The following is a 22,216-nucleotide window of genomic DNA, read 5'->3' as shown; positions in this document are numbered from 1 at the left end:
CCTTTCATTAAAGGATTGCCCTGTGTACCCTATGCTAAAGGAGAAAGGAAGCATTGAGGCACCTTTCCTTAGCTTTTAGAGAATTCGACCAGCTCTTATCATGGCCGCCACTTAAATACTTCGGGGTCACTTCACTCAGTTATGAATCTTCCTAAGCAAATAAGACACCTGTGTTCCCGTGCTTTCCCTCTGTTTCCTGATCTGTCCCTGCTGTGGTTGTGGTTGGTGTTTGTTGTCCAGGTATGTGAAAGGAACAGGGACACGCACAAAAATTTTGGTTGGCAGGGGCTCAAGTGTAAAAAAGGGCACTTCTCATAAGTATAATTTTTTTTTCAAACAAAACATTAAATATATTAACACAACTCTAACTTCCTTCCAATTTATTTAAATTTCCTCATACTCACGCAATTGTTTAATACTCAACATTTTTACTTTTCTACAAAATAATCAGTTCACACAGAGACCATGGTCTTCTTTAGTATTCACTAGGTTTATCACAGGAGCAGGCAACAGCAAAGGAAACTATGCCACAATGTGCATGTTTTCTATGCTGCTAATTTAGAATAAATGACTCCACCAAGGAGAGGGATATAATTTCATTAATAATTTGTTTATTTTTCACAAGGAAATAATTGGAATACATAACACTTCCAAAATAAAAAAAAAATCTTCATACTAAACTGTGGCATTGGGCAGCAGTCATATTTAAAATAAATTTTATTTAAATACATTTACTTTTTGTTTCACAAGCAAGATGCCAAATGAGTAGCCTTCAGCTTCATACAGCCAAGTAACAGAATTCTGAATTGCCTGAATACATTAATGTATTGATCAAATACATTATTATTGTTGCTGTTATGTTGCACTTACCACACACACACAATTATTGATGGTGATGTAGTAGGTTGGAAATGCTACATGTTTAGTTTTATGTAAACAGATACCCCCCATTTTTTTTGTTATTATTGATCTATCCTAGTATACACTAAGTCATAACATAAAGGTATGCACTTACTCGTCAGTAGATGGTGCTCTGGTAATGCTTTGGATCAAGTAGGGAGACTGCAGCTACAAGCTCCCCTCATGCGCAGCTCAGAAATAAACGATCTCTGGCTTGAGCAAGACGCCAACTTTGGTCATCTCTCTATTAATCCACAGTGGCTACACAGTGCTCCCTAGTCTGTGTAACCTTTGCTGCAGGGCCAGATTACCCCTAGGTCTGGTGCCAGTAACAGTGACATCAGTGGCTGCTTTTTTGATGTATCAAATATTTGTCATGCAATAAAATGCTAATTAATTATTTAAAAATCATACAATGTGACTTTCTGGATTTTTGTTTTAGATTCTGTCTCTGAAAGTTGAAGTGTACCTATGATAAATTAGACCTCTACATACTTTGTAAGTAGGAAAACCTGCAAAATCATTAGTGTAACAAATACTTGTTCTCCCCACTGTATATGTCTTTTGTTTAATTAGCGGTAAACTTGAGGCACTGGTAATTTAGTCTTTTGTTCATCACCTTCACACAAGCCAAGAAAACACTGTGCGACAGGGAAGTTGTATGAAAACAGGAATAAATATACATATTCATTTATTTTTCTAAAAAGCACCCCTGATTGAGGAAGAAAAAGGGCATGTGCTGAAGCATTTACACACACCATACATATACATATATATACACACACTTAAAGATTTGCCCCCTCGCCATTTTTAACTGCCACCTAAGTCACTTCATCCTGGTGCAGTCACACTCACGACCACCAGCAGCTCAACTCTGACGCCAGCCATGAATCAATGGGAAGGCCCTCCTGGACACTTTTTGAAATCTGGAAATTTTTTCTTAAGTATAACTGGAATTTATCTTTCAGACAGACATTTTGAATAATGCAAGCATGTTAGAATTATTGGAATTATTTTATTTTTTTAAATACCATGGATATTGCTTGTTATACTTTTAATCAACACAGGGGTTTCCTTTGGGTGCTGCATTATATTTGGAGGTGTCTCTAATATTGTCATTGTCTTCCTCATGTAAAGTATGATCATGTTTTTTTTTGTTTTTATCATTAAAATAGATTAAATACAATATGAAACAATCTACTCTCCATCTCAAAAGTAGAATCAACAGCTCTGAGTAAAAACCATATTGCAGGCATCACACAAATACATTTTATCACAAAGATGTTGAATAGATTAAACTTTACAGTTGTATCTAATAAAGGCTGTCATTAACATTTAAATGATTAATTTCACTGACTGAAATAATTAAACTCAGCTTGCTTTCATTTCAATCACCAAAAGAAAAGCTTTTTGTAAACAGCTATGATCAAATGTATTTCACAGAGCATTGCTGGACTTTTATGCTTTAAAGTTCTTCCATGATGATGGTTCAGATATCACACCTTTCAGCCTCTTTAACTTATTTTAAAAATGTAAAATAAGAGAAATTTCTCGGGGAGGCAAAAGAGTTTATTCTTTCAGTACAAGAACAGAAACACCCATATAGTCTACTACTGCACCACAAGTCAAATAAGCAGACTATTCAATAGTCTTTATCATTTAAAACAATAATTTCCTTTCTTTTAATCTTATTCTCTAGAGCCAAAAGAAAAACCTGCTTGTTTTTTTAGTAGTGAAGTAGAAATTCACTTGTAGGCGTTGGCCTTATGTTTGGGCAAAAAGTTGAAATTGTTCGGTACAGGTCCAAGTAGCATTTCACTGGAGAGGGGATAAAGTCAGAGTTTATAATAAGTAAATATATCACTTTAACAATACATTTTAGTGTTGCTTGATTTTGAATGATACTTGCAGATTAACACAGTTTTCTGCTCACCTAATTCTGACCCAGTCCCCAACATTTTGACTGGCCATCAGCGACTCCAGGTAGTTTCTGCCCATGTAGTACGGAGGTCTCTCATTGATCTTCTGAGGCACTCGCTCTAACAGACCCACTGGAATATATCTGAGGGACAGGGATGGGACATCATCTTTATTTCCTCTCCAGTTCACTTTTCATTAAGTTTTCAATATGAAAGCCAGATAATGTTTGACAAGTTCTTTGCTTAATTTCTTTTGACCTAATTCACTGAGTGGTCCTGTGACAGAAGAGCATCCCGTGTTTCCTAACAGGGATGTCATAGATCAGATTTAAGTTTAGATTTCAGTTTAAAACATTCACCATATATTCCTATTCAAGCAGCAGATGTGTACTCTGTGAACCCAGGATATAAGTATAGCAGCTTTATATTTTAAGTCCCATCTTGCAGCCATTTGGAGCCACTCGTATATAGTCCCCTCCAAAAGTATTGGAATGGTTAAGGCAATTCCTAAGTTGTTTAACACATCTAGATGTGAATACCAGGAAATAAAAGCTGAAATTCTGAACTCTTGTCTCATACTCATCTTTTGATCTTAAACCCAAATGTCTTCAGTGAACAACAAAAACAAAGGAATACTTTTCACGGGACTGTATAACTTTTATAATTGCTGTTCTTTATTAATATCAAACACATTTTGGAAAAAGTATCAGATATCCCCACAGACTCAACACTGTTTAATGAGATGACTTACAACACCATGACTAACAGCAAGCCTACTATAAAAATACTGTTATTACCAGTATAAACATACTGTTTCAGTCTGTTTCAGTACTAAATTAAAAACAGTACTGAATAAGGCTTGTTCATAGAAGAAGTAGAAGAAATACAATATACTGAAGTGCATGTCATTGCCTACCTGCACATGAAGGAGAGCCACTCCAGCATAAAGGTGCGGGTCTTCTCCACACCCCTGGTGTCGGAGCCCCAGTGCTCCAGGCCGAAGTTGCTGAAATCCCTCAGTATGTCCAGTCGCTCACTGGACGAGATGTCCCAGTGTCTGCTCTCCTTTATTTCAGTGAAGATCCAAGGCTTAATGAGAGCACCTCTGAAGAAAGCCAATCAGAACAAAAGTCAAACATACAAATGCTTATATAACATTTTATTTTACTGTCAAATTCAACTTTACTACGTAAAATATTGGGATACTAAACATATTGGGTGAGTCTGGGTGAATAATGCCAAAACTTATGACTGTCAAATAAATATATTTCAATATTTATTCCAAAGGTGGCAGACTTTCTTTTCTAAAAGTGTCCTACTGCTCTGAAGGTTATGGGTAGACCACAAAATAACTTGACTTGATTTATTCGGTTATGTGTTTCAATATTGTGTCTCAGCTGTGTGTAATAACTTGAATGGCACCAACCTTGCAATCATAATACCAGAAACACCAGTCTCCCTCGCTTTCATGGCATCCTCATAGGACAAAATGTCTCCATTACCTTGGACAATAAAGACAGGTCACCTTAGTTCATCTCACCATCACAAAAAAATTATTGTTCTACAACCTGTGCATGATTTTACAACCTTGACATTTACAAATTATATAAATGGAGTTTTGTTTTTTTCCCCCCATTAGAGGAGGTGGTTTTTCTCATCTTTGTTTACCATTGCCCCCTATTCTGCTGTTCTGTTCAATTTGCAGCTACATTCTTTATATATGCACATACCAAAAAGTGGGACGGGACTAGCCAGCTTGGAGCAGGAGGTGATATAGTCCCAGTCAGCTAACTTAGTGTAGCGCTGCTCTCTGGATCGGCCATGCAACTGCAAGAAAACAACAGCATGACAAATATTAAATATGATCTTTGACATAAAATCAGAGTAAATATATTTTCAGACTGCTAAAATACATCTCTCTTTTTAGACTAGCAAACTCTTGTCACATTTATTAAGGTTTCCTCTACTACAAGACTTACTGTGATCATTGAGACGCCCCATTTCTTCATCTCAGGGATGAGTTTGTGTGCAATGTTGCACTTCTCCTGAACACCAGTGCGAATTTTGACTGTCAAAGGGACATCAAGGACCTTTGGGCAGATAAGAGTTTTAATGCAGCCTTTAACTTCCAAGCAACAGTGAAATTCACTGCACGTACGATCCAAGCCAGAGAAAAAGATTGTTTTCATGGTACAGTTATATTTTCAATTTGTTATTAATCATTACTTGTTGGATTTCCTCTTAACAGATAAAAATCTCTTCTTAAAAAACACTATAGGATTGCTTGCCTTCATTAAAAAAAACAATGCATACAGTGCTATTCATTAGGTAAAAGATCAACACTTACATAGTTCATTCCCTTGACTATCTGTTCAAACTTTCTGGTACGTGTCATCAAGCCACAGCCTCCACCCTGATAAAAGAAAGCAAACAAACATCATTGGTACTCTCTGTTTAATGATTCTGTCTCAGCCACTGAAGAAAACAAACACTTCTTCAAGGGTTCTTGAGGAATATTTTGAAGCTTTTTTATTCTTTAAGGAGAGTCTTAATTTAACCACAGAGGGAAGATAAAGGTTTGGAAATAACAATTTCAAACATTTTCACACTGCAGCATGTGTGTATAAAGCGTTCCTTTAATGTGAATGGGACTACTTGGTTTACCTTTTTGTAGACAAGGTCAATTGGGCATCCAGAGTTGATGTCTACAAAGTCAACATCAGTGTTGTTGTTAATGAGCTCTGCGCACCTCGTCATGGTGTCGGGGAAGCAGCCTTCCACCTGGAGACAGGATTTGGACTTCAGAACCGAGGCAATCTTTGCTCAAAATATTCTCTTCACTGAAAAATTGACATTGACAACATCCCCATGCCGGGGTTATAACAACATGAACATGCTATTCAACAACTCTGAGGACTTCTGAAGAGCCTCAGTGATCTATGATGACATCACCTGGACGCCAAAAACATCTTCACTTTCATGCCGTTTCAAAAGGGCCCACTCTGACTGCTGTCCCTGCAGCAGGTTCGTGCACATGGCCATCTCCCCGCAGGTGATGTCTGCTCCAAAGCGCTTGCACACACGACGGAATGGTAGGTTTCCACACTACAAAAAGCAAATAAACTATACTGACAACTCCTCTTTGTTTGGCAGCATTTAACCATACAACTACATAAATAACTCAAATCTCAGTCGTTACAGTATCTCACAAGAGTGAGTACACCCCTCACAGTAAATATTTGATTATATATGTTCATGTGACAACACTGAAGAAATGACACTTTGCTACAATGTAAAGTAGTGAGTGTACAGCTTATATAACAGAGTAAATCTGCTGTCCCCTCAAAATAACACATCACACAGCCATTAATATCTAAACCGCTGGCAACAAAAGTGAGTACACCCCTAAGTGAAAATGTCCAAATTGGGCCCAATTAGCCATTTTCTCTCCCCAGTTTCATGTGAATCATTAGTGTTAGAAAGTCTCAGGTGTGAATAGGGAGCAGGTGTGTTAAATTTAGTGTTATCACTCTCACACTCCCTCATACTGGTCACTGGAAGTTCAACATGGCACCTCATGGTAAAGAACTCTCTGAGGATCTGAAAAAAAAAGAATGATGGCCTAGGCTGTAAGAAGATTGCCAAGACCCTGAAACTGAGCTGCAGCACGGGGGCCAAGACCATACAGCGGTTCAACAGGACAGGTTTCACTCAGAACTGGCCTAGCCATGGTCGACCAAAGAAGCTGAGTGCACATGCTCAGCCTCATGTCCAGAGGTTGTCTTTGGGAAATAGACGTATGAGTGCTGCCAGCATTGCTGCAGAGGCTGCAGGGGTGGGGGGTCAGCCTGTCAGTGCTCATACCATACGCCACACACTGCATTAAATTGGTCTGCATGGCTGTCATCCCAGAAGGAAGCCTCTTCTAAAGATGATGCACAAGAAAGCCCGCAAACAGTTTGCTGAAGACAAGCAGACTAAGGACATGGATTACTGGAACCATGTCCTGTGGTCTGATGAGACCAAGATAAACTTATTTGGTTCAGATGGTGACCAGGTGAGCAGTACAAAGACAAAAGTGTTTCTTGCCTACGGTCAAGCATGGTGGTGGGAGTGTCATGGTCTGTTTTCTGGCACTGGGGAGCTACAGTTCATCGGAACCATGAATGTCAACATGTACTGTGACATACTGAAGCAGAGCATAATCCCCTCCCTTTGGAGACTGGGCCGCAGGGAATATCCAACATAATACGACCCCAAACACACCTCCAAGACGACCACTGCCTTGTTAAAGAAGCTGAGGGTAAAGGTGACTGACTGGCCAAGCGAGTATCCAGACCTAAACCCTATTGAGCGGAAGGTGGAGGAGTGCAAGGTCTCCAACATCCACCAGCTCTGTGATGTCCTCAGGAGGAGTGGAAGAGGACTCCAGTGGCAACCTGTGAAGCTCTGGTGAACATTTGGGCCCAATCTGGACACTTTCACTTAGGGGTGTACTCACTTTTGTTGCCAGATATTAATGGCTTTGTGATGTGTTATTTTGAGGGGACAGCATATTTACACTGTAATACAAGCTGTAAACTCACTACTTTACATTGTACCAAAGTGTCATTTCTTCACTGTTGTCACATGAAAAGATATAATCAAATATTAACAAATGTGAGGGGTGTACTTTTGTGACATACAGTAAATCAGTCTGGTAGTACTTACAGTTGTTAGAGGAGCAAGGTAGAGCTTGTCTTGAAAGTCCACCTAGAACACAGACATAGAAAATCACTCTTAAGAAAATCCACATGACTACTTTAAAATGTATCAGTATCAGTAGGATTTTTGTACACTTATTTAGCAAAAAAATAATTTAACAATATTCCTTGTTATTTTAAATGAGTAACCATTCTATAAGAAAATATAATTGAAGGAAAGATGGTCTCCTGAGATATACCTGTTTCTTTTCACATTGGCGCAACTTGATGACATCTACATCAGTCAGTGGGCCAATTGTCTTCACTGGAGGCTCTTTATCTGGGCTGGCCTGTACCTGGTCACAAAGCAAACATGTAAAGATAGTGTACATGTAAAACACATACACACAACTATATTTATATATAAAAATAATAGGTAGTATTCTGAGCAGATGTTTGTACCTGTGTTTCTGCTTCAGTTGACGCACGCTGCCCCAGTCCTGTTGGATCTGCAGGGGCTGCAGGTGCACATGCATCACCTAGGTGTGTGAAAAAACTTAATTATAATACCAAATTTAAATATATTCAAATTTCACATTTTATACAAAGATACTTTTGTAAGATGTTTGTGTCTGAAAACACAAAATATTTGGAAACAAACATAAGGCATGTTTTGATGAGCAGCAACAGCGAGTACGTAGCTCTTAAATCAAGGATATACATTCATACAGGTTGTTATTCAACACCTGTTTGATTCAAATGATAAAGAGCGGCATGCATGTTGCCCGACTAACATTAGATGAGCTGAATAAATGAAAGTCCCAATAGTGCCATGAAGACTCACTTCACTCACTGCTGATTACACTTTTACACAATTATACTGTCAGTATAATTTCTAACCACTTAACTGACTCTTTATGAGACTCAGAAAAAATGATGACTAAAAGTTTTATGCTTAAGGAGGAGCAGTAACACTGGCAGAATATTAACAATATTCCTGAGGGACACGTGCCCAAGATCTATCTAAAACCTTGTCTTACCATTTCCTTGCGGTTCTCTTTTGTCTTTGTTGTTTGAGAGAGTTTTGAGGTACTCTGCTGACTTCTTGAAGGCCACAGAACGCTTCCTCAGACTATTCTGGAGGTCTTTACTCAGGCTGTTCTTCACCACGGTCTTGCCCTCGCAGGACTTAATTAGTTCTGCGTTCTCCATGGTTTTGAAGTCAGGTGTAGTGTGCGCCTTTGCGAAGCGGCAGGAAAGACCATAACCACACTTCCCAAATGTGTCATAGAGGTAGCAGCTTTCCCCGATGTCAGCGGGCTTAGTGGCCATGTACTCTGCTACGTCATGGTGAAAGTGGCATTTGTCTCCAAAGGGGCATTCCCTATTGTCCTGCATGGATTGAAAAAGTCATGACAATGACAAGAATAAGGTGACATAGCGTTCGGAAATTACTGTATGTGGCATTTGTGAATGGTTGGCTAAAGTTTTGTACCTTGATAACTGAGAGACACAGTCTTTTTTCTTCATAGGTGGTAGGCTTAATGTGTGGCCTTGACTTATTCTGTCCCCGTAGTCGTTTACCATCTGGTTTTCCCGCATTACTTCTCTCCTCCGTCTCCAGTTTGGGCTTTTTAGCTTCAGGTTCCTCAAAAGGACTCTCCTTTTTCTCCTCAACTTTGTCATTTTCACTGGTCGTTTCTCTTTTTGTAGACTCTGAGTCTATAAACCCATGAAATTTGTCTTTGGTTGTTAGAAATCTGCAAATATGACAACAAAAAAAAGCGTAATCATCCTGTCAGTTTGGTGGTGTAACAGCCTGAAATAATATCTGAAGAGAATGTGTAATGGCCATTGTATAAAATGGTGCAAATATTAACCATCAGTGCCCTGCCCTTTAATTCATGTTATTATCATTATTATTATTAATTAATGTGTTACAATATAAGGTCGGAGGAAAAAGTATGTGAACCCTCTGCAATTACCTGGCTTTCTGCATAAACGGGACATAAAATTTGATCTGATTTTCATCAAAGTCAAATAGACAAACACTGTCTGCTTAAACTAATACGACACAACACCAAACAATTGGTGAGTGTTTTTTAATGGGAAGGGCAGCTCTAACCAATACCTCCAATCTCATCTCAGTGATTTGACTCCAGGTTGGCTGTCTCCAATAAGCTTTTGGAGAAGACATTAGCCTAGGGATTCACATACTTTTTCCACCCTAACTGTGAATGTTTACACGGTGTGTTTAATAAAAACATGAAAACATTTAATTGTTTGTGTGGTATTAATTTAACCAGACTGTGTTTGTCAGATCAGATAACATTTTATGACCAATTTATCCAGGTAATTCCAAAGGGTTCACATACATTTCCCTGCGACTGTATGTGTGTGTATGTATTTTTCTGCTGAAGCAATGTGATGTGAGACTGTCTGACAGCTAAGACCAAGGATATTATTTGTCATTACTGACAAGAGTAAGAATGAATTCAAATACCATTTTGTCACATTTGCACACTACTCTACTGTCACAAGATAACTTTATTACTCAGTTAATGGCAAAAGTACTATAGGAGCCACAGATTCAGACTATTCAGGCCATGTAAAACACGAGCAAGAGCTCAGTCCACACTCTGTGCAAGAAATCAAGTGCATTCACTATAGCTACTAAGCCTTTTTGCTGACTGTGTTGTCCTATTGACTCCATCAGACAAAGCAGCGTTCAGCCTGTGAAATGGCTATGGGAGGGCCACTACCTTAAAGTAGGAGTCCATGCTGCTGAAAAACGGTGGATTACTCTATTCAGATTAGGCTGAGAAATGGGCTGAACAATTTTGAAAATTTGCAATACTGGAGGGAATGATTTCTCATTTTCATTGAAAACATTTAAATGATTATGGAGTGATTTGCAAGGATATATACCAAACAAAGATGTTTTCTTAAGTCTGTAAGAATATGATGTGTAGGCCAGGGCATCCCTGCAGCAACAGCGCTGAAGTTAGCTGTTAAGGGGACAGATTCTCCGTTTTTTTGCACCTTTTACTGCTGTGAAAGCTGTTATGCATTTTAGGCAAAGCCTTAAATTTAGATAGAAAACTTTATTTTATTTGTGAAAAAGAAAAAAGGCAATTTCACTGCTTTTTCTCCACATGCAGACCATATTAGACCAGGGCCAGATCAAAAACCACTATGCCTAGAGCTTTCGAACCTGGATTAGATTGTCCCAGAGCTGCTAAAGTTTCAATCAAACATAGTTTCAGATTTGTGAAACCTTTATTCAATTTGTGAAAATACTCTAAAGTGCGATTTAAAATGCATAACAGCTTTCACAGCAGTAAGCTGCAAACAGACAATCGGTCGCATAGCAACGTAAGTTAACTTTCACTTAAATTCCCCGTAAGTTAACTGCCGAATCGGAAGCCAACTTCACCGTCGATGTCGACAAGGGGAAATGTCTAAAGATCTCTATCAGGATAATATAAGGCCACAAGCCAAAACGTTGGTCTGACAATAAAGTTGTTCTTTATACTAAGTTACTGTTGTTGGCAGTTTTGACCTCTTAAGAGAAGACATGATGCTCAGCGTTTTGGCTGGAACATCACCAGTGCTAGTTACTTACTCTGGTTTGATGGCAGCTTCACCTTTTACGAATACATCGGTCTTCTTATCACCGGTTTCCTCTACCGCGTTTTCCATCACACCTTCACAGGTTTCCCCCCAATCCTTTTCCTAAAACATATCGTTAGTACACCAGCTGCATATTTAACTCTAACGTTAACTTACTTGTTAACTCATCGTCAGCTGTGGCTACTTCATTTAACTTCCATTGAAGTAAACTGCCTGATACAATTGGATTGTAATTAACAGGTTTACTTACCTGTTATTATTAAGGGTGCCAAAATAAACAGTTAATGTAGCATGCTTTGCTCGAACAGCGAATTTAACTGAACACCCCTCACCCAGCTAACAAGCTAACAGCTAACGTAACGGCTGTTGACGCTCACTGGCTAGCTGGCGCATTTAACGCAAATTTATAGCGATGAAAAGTCTTGTCAAGACTCAATAAACAAATACATTAAACTTGGATTACACTACACTGTCCCACACTAACCTGTACAGCAACAGCGTGAGGAAACTGTTGTGCAGCGGCTTGGTAAGGTCCGTGGCGTATTGACCGACGGGCATTGGTTCCGGGTATTACAGTAAATCTCCCAGAGATTAAACATATTCAGATAACCTGTTACTTGAATATGCATAAAATGTTAAGTCTTACTGTGGCACCAAAACCCATCTTCTATATTGCTTAATATATCAGTAATTACATAAGAAATGAAATCATAATGTTGTGCCTTTTTCTTTGGATCTCACTTTTATTTCAACATTGCATGTTACCATGAATTAGAAGAGCAGCTCTCCCAACATGTAATTTATAGCTCTTTGACCAGGAAAAACAAAATAATTTCTCAAGAGCATTACACGTGCATATTAAGGGGAAGGGAAAAGGCAGTATTACAAAAATAACACTCTTGTTAATAAATTACTGGATATTAAGGGAGAAACGATAGGTCAATCCATGGAAAATTAAGCAGCAACCATGTTGATAATTGATTGTTTGAAATATCGTTCAAGCCAAGAAAATTCCTAGCTCCGTTGTAAGGACTTGCTGCTTATGTTGCCTTATGTGATACTAAATTGAACTGGTTGGAAAAAACAAGCAATTTGAAGACGCTTTCTTTTTTCTGTTCAGACATTTTAGAGACCCAGTGATGAATCAAGAAAAGCACTCAGCAGATTAATCAATAATGAAACAACTGTTAGTTGTGGTCCTTCCAGATATCTGAAATATTACAAGAGGAGTCAGAAATCACATTTTAGTTACTACATTAACAAATAAGCAGCACCAAACACCATAATACAGACAGTTACAATTAGTCGTCTGGTGGGAAAGCAAGTCTTTCAATCTTTGCATCAAACCGCTTTCGGCTGGAGTCCAAGATGTTGATGCCATTCTTCTGAAAGTCATATCCCACTCTCTGCAGCTCCTCTAGTCGCCCTGTAATGTTCTGTGTGCTGTAGTCTAAAACTTTGGGCTTTTCCAGTATCTGCTTCACTGTTATCCCTCCTTTTAGGAGACAGTCCAGTTTACAGCTCAGCGTGTCAGGACCGATGTACAGAACCATTGGATAGCTGATGATTAGTTTTTTTATGTCAGCTTTACGACAGCCAAGTGAAACCATCTTCTGTTGGAGACTGTTAAAATTCTTTTCCAGATATTTATTTGAAAGGTCCAGAATTTCTGCCCCAGGGCCTTGAAGGAGAGCAAGCAGGTCTGAGTCACTCAACTTAAGAGAATTTCTCAGGATATCAATGTTTGCCTTCACTCGCTTTGTGCTGCGGATGAGAATGTAAAGGTTTCTGGATATGACGGCTTTAGGAAACTGCTCTGGATTCTTCCCGCCGAGTTCGGCACAGATGTCCTCCAGAAATTCCACCATCTGCCTGTTGAGCTCTAAACTGTTGGAGAATGTCCGCGGCGCTGTTGTCAGCAGGCGGTGGAGGTCTTTGGTGTTCAGTCCCAGCGAGGTCAGAAAAGCTATGTTCTTCTCCAAGTTCCCATTATCACTGGACCGGAAGAAAGACTCAGGGGAGCGATCCAGGATGCTCACAATTTCTGCATCAGTCTTGAAGATATTTCTCCACAGCTCCCAGCGCTGTTCCAAGTGTTCAATCGAGCGGGTGATAGAGCGGGGATAACGGGATATGATGCTGGCAATAACTTTGCGGCTGGCACCTTTGCCTTGCAAAAATCGAGCAAGACCTTGCTCATTAGTGAAGGATTTACGAAGCACCCCAGGTTGACGCTGGCGTGCCATCTTCACGTCTACTCCCAGGAGATTGAGGTTCTCCAGCAGAGATGTATTCTCTGGGTTCACTGGCAGCTTTGGCTCATTACTTCTTGTGGGGTCACTGCAAAGCCTCCTGGGATGGCAGGCTGATGCCAACTGCATTGGAACAAGCCCAACGCTGCGCTGCAACATCACTGATCGATGGAGGCTGAAGAGAGCCCTCACTGCACGTACTGCTGCCATTTTTAATTAGGAGGGCTACACTGTAACATCACTGCCAGTGTCAGTGGACCTAAGAGAAGAAACACAGCATATTTAGCTGAATAATAACAGAAGAATCAAGTCAAATAAACAAAATACAATCATACTCAGTTGGTCATAAACAGCGCACACCAGAATAAAGTTTGTAATAGGTATTTTATAGGTAATAATCCAGACATACTTGACTGCATTTTGCTAGCTACTACTAGAAAAAGTCAAATTTACTTAATTTTAAAGTACAGTAGGTAGTATTAGTAAAATTTGCTTATAGTATCAAAAGTACTTTGCCCCTGTCAGTGTTATATTATATACATTTTATAATTATAACATATTATTGGATTAAGTATTGATGTATAGACATGTCTGCAGCATTTCAATGTTCTAACTGGTCGATTTGGAGCATTTTATCTGCTAGCAAATTCAATCCGTCATATTTTATTTGTTGATCAGATTTGTATGTAAACTCTGAATCTGCAAGGTAACTCGTAAAAGAAATTGAGAAGCATAAATTAAAAGTTATCAAGTGAAGTGCACTACTGGTCAAAGGTTTTAGACCCCCCCATTTTTTCTAGTTTTTATTGAAATGTACGTAGTTTAAATCCTGTGAAAACAACAATTACATCACCAACATAGACATTTCCAGAGAGAGAAAAAATAACAATTAAATTAGAGAGTTTTGTTCATTATTTCAATGTAGGATCAACCTTTGACCAACTGGTCTGTCTTCTTTCATTAAAAGCCTTTTTTGTTGCAATATTAGCTTCTGAGGTTGGAATTTTGTTTTTGCATCGACTTTCAAGGCTTCACTTACTTCCATTGCTACAGAATAACCAAAGAAGCAAAAGACAAAGTTTAGGTCAGAAAAACTGAGAAATAATGTAAATATCAGAGATACGCATTTTCAACTCAACAAAATGTTAATTTTGCACCCTGGGAACGTTAGCAATGGAAGTAACTAAATGAAGCACTGAAAGTTGACAACATTTCTACAGCTGTCCCAGTTTTCACTGGACTGAACTGCTTATATTTCAATACTAAATAGAAAAATTGGGGTGTTCTAAAACTTAAGTGTACCTAGAAAGTGTAACTTTACCTCAGTTTATCCTGCCCTCACATCGTTAATTTAAGTATTCATCCGCAAAGGAACTTGATTCACCCCAAAAGAAACTGCTTCAGATTTACCACATGCAATTATCACCGTATCAATGCCTTACTCTTCTTGTACAAAGTAAATTAAACACATACTATGGATAACTAACTTTACTTGTCATGCTAGCGGAGTTCAGCGTTTGACAGCCCTGTCCAAATCAGAACGGAAACGTGAAACTCTCGCGAGATTTGTCACCCGGATAAGAAATCCAAACGTTGCTAATTAGCGTCATCTAGCGTTTTGGAGTTAAAATGGATCATCTGCTTACATTCGACCACTAGATGGAAGCAAAGGGTTTGCACAGTTTCTGTCTTTCTACATGGAAAACACTCAAAACTACTATTAGGGAGAACATGAAATTTAGTTAGATAATTTAATTACAAAATAAATGTTTCGTTGCTTTGCATGTTTTCCATGTGCACGATGTATTTTTCCGTTTAGTAAAGTTTGATGCTATTCTGATCCTTTGATTGGTTCTCCGTGTTTGAATTTGCAGCACCACCCACCCGTCTGCCAGAGAAATTGCCTCTCAAGGTGTCTTTTGACAAAGGTTAACAGTGGAAAACATTGATTAGAAATTCAGAAAAGTAATCAAAAAGCCTCTAAATGTAGCCTAATAAGTTATATTACTTTGAAAACGACTATTAGATCAGTTACCAATTACATTTCCAAAGTAACTTTCCCAACACTGCTCATAAGAGATAAGATAAGATAAGATTATGAAGTAACCTATAAGGATTTAATCAGAAACAAATCAAAACAAGATGCTGTTTGAATTGATAGGTCAAACTAATGTTATAGTCCCCATTAAGCAAGAACTGTGAGAGTGTACAACCCAACAACATGGTTGCAGGGCTGAAGGATTAACCACTACATTTCTTTATGTTCTATTTTGTGTGCATTTCATCTCCATAATTGATGCTTTAAATGGTTCAAAGACCTTCTCCACACATCCAGTATGTAGTTTTGGTGTAGATATACTAAATTCCTTCATTAAATTTTATTTTCAATTAAGTATTTGTTTAAAATTAGCCAAATTAAGAAAAGAATAGTCTAAAAAATAATAGAACCTGCCTTCAAAATTCACCATTTATCAGTTGTGTGTACATGCTCCTCCTTAGGTTGTTAAAATCCCCCAAATTCACAGAAACAACATAAAGGGCATGGCCTCTGTGTTCTCAGTGGAGACGACCCTGAATAACTGCATTGCTATTTTGCACTGTAAATAAGTATTATTAAGTAAGTACTATTCAGTGACTTACAAAACCCTTAATGAAATTGGATTTCCCGTCCATTCACAGCTGTATTATGATACCTAGCAAGCTTAATGTTTTCAGTGTAATCTTAAAATACTAAGTTGTAGAGTAGCCTATATTGGACCGTGAGTTATAGGCATTAATACTTAATTAACGTCAGACACACAGCTGACATGAGGTAGAAGAACGTTTGCCATGTGGTGCAGCAGCTTAGCACTGAAAAACCTACTGACCCATTGCTTCTTTTTACTGATGACTCCCAACACTCGTGAATATTTTAACGCAGCACAGTGATATCTTCATTATGCGAATGAGCCCAACCGCCATCAGTCATCAACAGGACACGGTTTACTTTACACTCAGGACCACTTTTCTCACACTTGTCCAAAGCACTTTTGCCTGTATTTGCATAATGATGTGTGATGATGAAGAGAGCAACTCATATGTTTCTGCCTGTTTATGGAGAAAAGTGGAAGACACAAGACAGGAGGCTGCTCCTACACCAACAAGGCAAAATGCATTTTCGTCTGTGAGACAGTTTCTACACGTTCCATCTTTTGCACTTTATAGTGGCTTATTGCTGCTTCCATCGTAACATCTTGCCAGTTTATTATGTAGGCCTACACCTAGTTAAAACTGTAACACCGTCTGATACACTTAATTTGTTTGTTTTTGTTGACATGACATTTGGATCATGAATCTTCAGGTAACACAGACGAAAAGCAAAAGCAAAAGAACATCGGTTACGGCATTATATGTACTTCTCTTTGCTTTCAGGTAACATATTGTCCGAGATATTTCAAATAACTTGTAGGCCTACATCAAATCAGAAAAAGTTCAGAAATTCTAAAGGAATTTCGGTACTTTTTCTCCAATAACTTAATTTTTTTTGTAATGTCATTGAGATGGCACAATACAAAAGCCCTGCAGTGGTCCACACTGCAGAGTATTGGCTGTAAGGTAGGATTTACACTTCTGTCCAACTATTTTAGACTGGGTTGGTTTGAGATAGGTCTACCTAATAAGCTGGCAATTGAATTACTCTCCTTCCCCTCAGCCATGTTCTTATAAAAAGCACAAGTATATTAATGTCTTATAAGCATAGCTAATACGCAGTTTCTTTTGCTATCTTTCAGTTTGTTTTTGCTTCTCTGAATCCATTTCCATTTCTCTGTGGCTAGTTTCCCTCGCTCCCTCTGAAGCTCTTGGACATGGACGTTCAAGGAATTTATGCATTTCTTCATGCTTGAATATGTCTGCTGTTGGGTTTTTAAAATTAAATGAAATTCTGTCCTGATCCATTTGCTGTGGTCTCCTTGGTAATGTTGCTTGGGTAACTGCTGACACTGTACTCCTTCAGTGAATCAATAATTTAGAAACTACCGAAACTTTCAAATGCTCACAGACGCTGTGGCACAACCATCGGGTGTTCACAGGTGGGATCAAATTGGCGACAATGTCCAAAAGAAGATGGGTGGAATTCAAGATCTGTCAGACTATAAGCTGCTCAGCTCCTGTCAGCCGAAGACGCCGAGCATCCTCCCCTGCTACGGCCGCTGGTATGTTTTAAATGTTTCTGAGTAGGAGAAACTTTCACATTTTGGTAACTTATGTGAGTCTAGCAGTTTTTTTATGGACCTTGTTGAAACATAAGATGACAGGACTGTGGCCTGAAAAGATACTTTATTTTAAAGATGTTTTAAATTAACAGTTTTGTTCCCACTAGGGCCCTAGCTTAATTACACCATGCTGATTGCATTTATTTGGAGATTCTTAACAACCCTAAGTTGCATTTTTATTTGTAATAATAATAATAATAATAGCTTGTATTTTTATCGCAAATACACAGACATTAGAGAAGTTGTATGGTTTTTCTTAGACTTTCCTTTGTCTTTATACTGGGGAGAAAAAAATTAAAAGGGTAGTATCTGATGTGAGATACTGAGATACTCTGGTGGAGAGATACATTTCAAATATCTCTCCACCAGCAAAATTTTCCTGGCAATGTTTTTACGGAAAATTTATCCTCAATAAAGTAGCCTAATGATAAAGTTTATTTGTATAGTTTTGTGCTTTACATAAAACAAACAACAAAAAAGATATAGGAATCAAATAAAGGAGGCAGAAAATGGGAAAAAATCAGCTTAAATTCCGGGCTATGCCCTGATTATCACTGGTTCCAAACCTGACTTGCTGATCATGTAGAAGAATGAATGAATGAAGTGACCCTAAATGACAATTCAGTCTGACAATCAAGGCTGGCTATCACTGCTGTTTAAGCTATATGCTGAAAATGTCTGCAGAACAGATGCAGGGAATACATTCAGCTTACAAGAAGTGACTGACTTGTTCTAAAATAGACTATTAGTAGATTGACGATAGATTCCGCATGGAGCTTGTCTGCAAGTGAAATATTGGCCATCCTGTCCTTTATCACCTCCATCTGTCCCAGAAACTGATGCCAGTCTCTCATGTTACCTGCTGTCCCATTCAGCCAAGTACGCTCAGATGTTTCCTTTTCAAAGGAGTATACATACCTCTATTGTATGAAATGTGCTCAGAATAGCCCAATCAAGTGCCATGCTGTAAAATGTGAGGTGATGGCTGAAGCCTTTTTTAGAAGAAAAACACTGCTTTGAAATGAAAATATTTTGTGCTAAGAAAGCTCTCTACTGGGACAGCTCTGGCAACCTCTCCTCTCGTTACCATAGAAACTGAGCAGACGTTTTAAGCAGGATTCAGACTGAATAATGCAGTGAAATTTATGATATTATGAAAATCATTAGATAAGTAAATAATGATATTTAGAAAATTGCTGTACATTAAGACATTAAATTATTCCATGTTCCATTATTCCATTATGCCATGTTTGTATTGCTTCTATGAATTCAGTAAGTAAATACAAAATATAACAGAACCATGTGTTTTGTTTAAGATGTTTTAAACAGTCAACAGCTGTTCGATTATTAGGCCACAGTGTTGGAATGTAGCAAAGTGCATTTACTGTATGTATACAATTCTGAGGTACATGAACATTCATTTGATGTCATGCCACTTCAGACTTCTTCTCCAGAGAGCAATATTGTACTTTTTACTACATTTATTTGTCAGCTATAGTTACAAGTTACTTTACAAAGTTAGACTCTACATACAAAACATGTAATGCGCTTTTAAAATAGCTGTATTGGTATAGAATAAAATCCCAACAGTATCAGAATCAGTATCAGAAAGAGCTTTATTGCCAAGTAGTATTTTACACATGTGAGGAGTTTGTTATGGTGATTAGGTGCTAGACATAGACAAACATACAGTTAGCATAAAACATATACATATGGAACAAACAGATGCAAGTTATAAAAGAATAATAGAACTATGTGTAAAGTGGTAAACTTTTGGGTGTAAAGTAATTTCTGATATTTGGGGTAAACGTTTGGATATTGAGTAATTACGACATTTCTGACAGCACGTGAAGGCACCACTAGTGGAATGCCAGGGGGCGTGGCTGTGAAGGAACCTACACGACGTCATCATAGTTGGGTCTCATGTTTACGTGGAAAACATGGCGGCGGCGGACTACCAACAAGGAGACAGAACCTAGTCAATGCGAGTAGAAGTGTGTATCAGCGAGCTGGCAGCCAGACGAGAGATAATTACCCGTTCGTTTCTTTAGATTTATCTCGCTGATATTTCGCATGAAGCAGTTTCCCTCTTGTTTTAGCCACTGGGACCGCGGTGATGGAAGACGAGGAGAGGCAAAAGAAGCTGGAGGCCGGCAAAGCAAAGGTAGGATTCTCAGTTTTTGGCGTTAGCATAACTCATTAACAGTGCTACCATTGCTGTAAAGTAGTAACGTAACGTTGTCGACAACTTATTTTCTCACGGCTGGGTCTGTCAGCTGTTTTTTTGGTCCCCCCTCCCCTTCTAATCCCCCTCTCAGCTGTCAGTCCCAGCTAACATGCGCCCCGCTCTGACAGCCGGGGTCGGCTTGCCGGGGTGTTAGCATAGCTACTGCTAGCCGCAGACTCCTTTGTCATGCTGCAACTGTCCAACGTTACTCAAGTGTTTCATTTTACTTTTTTTTACTGGCGTGTAGGAGTGTTCAGGCAGTGCTAATTTAAGCACCCACAAACCAAGCCGTCACTTTGTTATCCGAAGGTAATAAACGCCACCCGAAGTGAGACTGACAGGCTGGTGTAACAGGATTTACAGGACATAACCCCACTACTTAGAGCAAACATTGCCCCACATGCCAAACTTGTGTTACATTGACTTTATAAACCAGCAACATCGACATTCAGGTCAGGACAGCCCCCCACCAATCCATTAATTGATGCAAAGAAGGGCAATGCTGGACTTTTGCCTTGTAAAGCTGCATTGACGCCTATGTCAGTTTCATTATTTTTGTCACAGATGTGAGCGTTGTTTCATGTGATAAATGGCACGCTGCTCTGTCTGAGCTATGCTTAGTCACTTCTTATAGCTTCGAGTGGAGCCTTATTGTATAACTTTGCAGCAGCTCTGTTATTGATATTTGTCTACCCAAACATCTCTGGGATGAATTGTGTCAATAACATGCCTGCAAGGAGATCTTAACAGCATATCATATTATAAATTGAAGTTGATCAGAGCACCATATGATCTTCCACTACGTTGGGTATAAAATAGATAATGTATGATAATAACACACTCTGAAGACATGTGGCAAATTGGATCAAGCATATGTGCTACACTCCAAATGCTTCCCATCCTGACACTGCAGAGAAACATGTAATACGCTGTGTTTGGTGTATCTTTTGGTCCCTCCAGGTTTCATACAGGAACTGGTGCTCTGGCTTTTAGGTTAGCACAGCTGGAGAGACCATGAGAAAGACCATCTCTGTGGTTTTGGCTTTGGCATTTTGGTTTATAAAAGCCCCCTCTGTACTACAGGAGGAACTGCTGTTTTTTTGTTTGGTTTTTTTACACAGTAACATGTCACCATGTCCTCACATGCAGGGGAGAAACTTCACACAATATTACACTGAATAAAACACGGATAATGGTTAACAGGAATTTCCAGGACATTATTACTTGTTCTAATAGCCTCCCAGCCTCAGACTGGATCTTGTAAGCTCAGATTGAGTTCAAGCTGATATATGTCTGAGTCAATCAGTAAGCTATGGGGATTGTTTAGATGGTGACACACTGCATCTCTAAACTTCCAAAGCTTAAGAAAAAATATTTAAACCCGTTGTTTTAGATATAAGATGAAAGGGTTTGTGTCTACCTTTTTGCTTAAAATTTTTATCAGAAATAGATTTTGGTGATAGTTCAGAAAAGCATGACATTGTCTAGACAGCTGCTGTGATTTTCCTGTTTGGAAATCTGTGACAGTAAATGGCTAATGTGGTTGTTGAATCAGGTATATGCGAGTGAAGGTAGAACTGTCAGTCATCTATTATATAGCCTGATGGAAATGAAGTAAGTGCCTATTGAGTCATACCAGACAATGAGTAAAGCATCAATTGTGTGCTGCTGTTGCCAGGCTATTGTTCCAATCCATTAGCTGCAGATGTATTGTTGCTTTCACTTATGTTGACAAGTGCATTGCCAGCATTGTGGAGTTACTCGTGGAAGACTTTGGCTCAGTTCTCCAGTTGTGTGGCAGATAAGGAGTTTCATTTTATTTATTTTTGACTCTGTTGCTGAAAAGCACTTGACGCTGCAGTGATGAGCCCAAGATGGTGTAAAGATTTTGTGTTGGGTCAAAGTAACTCACAGACTCAGATATGGCACGTTTTAAAAACAACAGGGGGTGAAGTCTGTGACTTTTAATATTACCTCTTCAGTACTTTCTTTTTACCCCATCTTTTACCTCTTTCAGGTCCACACTGTCTAAACCCAGACTTAGCGAGGCCTCTGTGAAGTCACCTTATAGTGCCAATCGCAGGAAGAAATTCTGTAAATTGCCTGTGAAGTCCAGTGCAGTTACATTTTATCAACTTAAACTTACTGTAATTGGTGAACGAAATTCACATTAAATGTGGATTTTCCATTATGCTTTGTTTTTTCTGTAGATAAGTCCCACACAGTCTGTTAAACAGCACTGATTTTTAATCAAACATCAGGGTTATAGCATGTTCCGGCATTTTCAGAATGATTCTGATTGGCTGAGGGGGAGAGCACTGCAGTGTTTTTTTTACTTGATCCAAGGGAT

At 38.8% G+C, this 22,216-nt stretch overlaps 3 protein-coding genes across 10 annotated transcripts in view; 1 reads left to right on the top strand and 2 right to left on the bottom strand.

The window, feature by feature from the left end:
- Window positions 1–1,895: 1,895 nt before the first annotated feature.
- Window positions 1,896–11,688, bottom strand: dus3l (dihydrouridine synthase 3-like (S. cerevisiae)). 2 transcript variants are annotated; one of them, XM_038724657.1, is made up of 16 exons: window positions 11,619–11,688; window positions 11,127–11,236; window positions 8,997–9,261; window positions 8,542–8,893; window positions 7,964–8,040; window positions 7,762–7,857; window positions 7,530–7,571; window positions 5,772–5,924; window positions 5,484–5,600; window positions 5,167–5,232; window positions 4,799–4,909; window positions 4,550–4,646; window positions 4,246–4,321; window positions 3,736–3,924; window positions 2,834–2,962; window positions 1,896–2,718 (listed from the first exon to the last, which is right to left on the bottom strand). In XM_038724657.1, the coding sequence occupies exons 2-16, from the start codon at window positions 11,201–11,203 to the stop codon at window positions 2,646–2,648; spliced, it is 1,920 nt and encodes a 639-aa protein (XP_038580585.1). In that variant the 5' UTR covers window positions 11,204–11,236; window positions 11,619–11,688; the 3' UTR covers window positions 1,896–2,645. The 2 variants fall into 2 exon arrangements, with proteins under 2 accessions (XP_038580585.1, XP_038580584.1); XM_038724656.1 differs by having other exon boundaries at window positions 11,385–11,662.
- A 165-nt stretch (window positions 11,689–11,853) lies between these two features.
- LOC119907080 (transcription termination factor 1, mitochondrial) lies at window positions 11,854–14,975 on the bottom strand. 4 transcript variants are annotated; one of them, XM_038724654.1, is made up of 2 exons: window positions 14,879–14,975; window positions 11,854–13,645 (listed from the first exon to the last, which is right to left on the bottom strand). In XM_038724654.1, the coding sequence occupies exon 2, from the start codon at window positions 13,594–13,596 to the stop codon at window positions 12,436–12,438; it is 1,161 nt and encodes a 386-aa protein (XP_038580582.1). In that variant the 5' UTR covers window positions 13,597–13,645; window positions 14,879–14,975; the 3' UTR covers window positions 11,854–12,435. The 4 variants fall into 4 exon arrangements, with proteins under 4 accessions (XP_038580582.1, XP_038580580.1, XP_038580581.1 ...); XM_038724652.1 differs by having other exon boundaries at window positions 14,708–14,930; XM_038724653.1 differs by having other exon boundaries at window positions 14,874–14,912.
- Window positions 14,976–19,550: 4,575 nt separating this feature from the next.
- akap9 (A kinase (PRKA) anchor protein 9) overlaps window positions 19,551–22,216 on the top strand; it is a 73,028-nt gene continuing 70,362 nt past the window's right edge. For all 4 annotated transcript variants that reach the window (XM_038725397.1, XM_038725396.1, XM_038725398.1 and 1 more), the window contains exon 1: window positions 19,551–19,803. In XM_038725397.1, coding sequence (XP_038581325.1) covers window positions 19,756–19,803 — 48 coding nt within the window. In that variant the 5' untranslated portion in view covers window positions 19,551–19,755. The remainder of the gene's footprint in view (window positions 19,804–22,216) is intronic.

Source organism: Micropterus salmoides, unplaced genomic scaffold (assembly GCF_014851395.1).
Source record: "Micropterus salmoides isolate LMB-PRFRI ecotype aquatic unplaced genomic scaffold, ASM1485139v1 Ms_hic_scaffold_17, whole genome shotgun sequence".
Classification (NCBI taxonomy): domain Eukaryota; kingdom Metazoa; phylum Chordata; class Actinopteri; order Centrarchiformes; family Centrarchidae; genus Micropterus; species Micropterus salmoides.
This window is presented reverse-complemented; position numbering and strand designations above follow the sequence as displayed.

Coding starts and splice junctions, on each gene's coding strand:
- dus3l (XM_038724657.1), bottom strand. CDS start 11,203: ATGGAAAACGCGGTAGAGGAAACCGGTGATAAGAAGACCGATGTATTC. Junction 5,925..7,529: donor ACCTTGCTCCTCTAACAACT/GTAAGTACTACC, acceptor TGCTTTTTGTAG/TGTGGAAACCTACCATTCCG. Junction 5,233..5,483: donor TTGACCTTGTCTACAAAAAG/GTAAACCAAGTA, acceptor TTCTTTTATCAG/GGTGGAGGCTGTGGCTTGAT.
- LOC119907080 (XM_038724654.1), bottom strand. CDS start 13,596: ATGGCAGCAGTACGTGCAGTGAGGGCTCTCTTCAGCCTCCATCGATCA.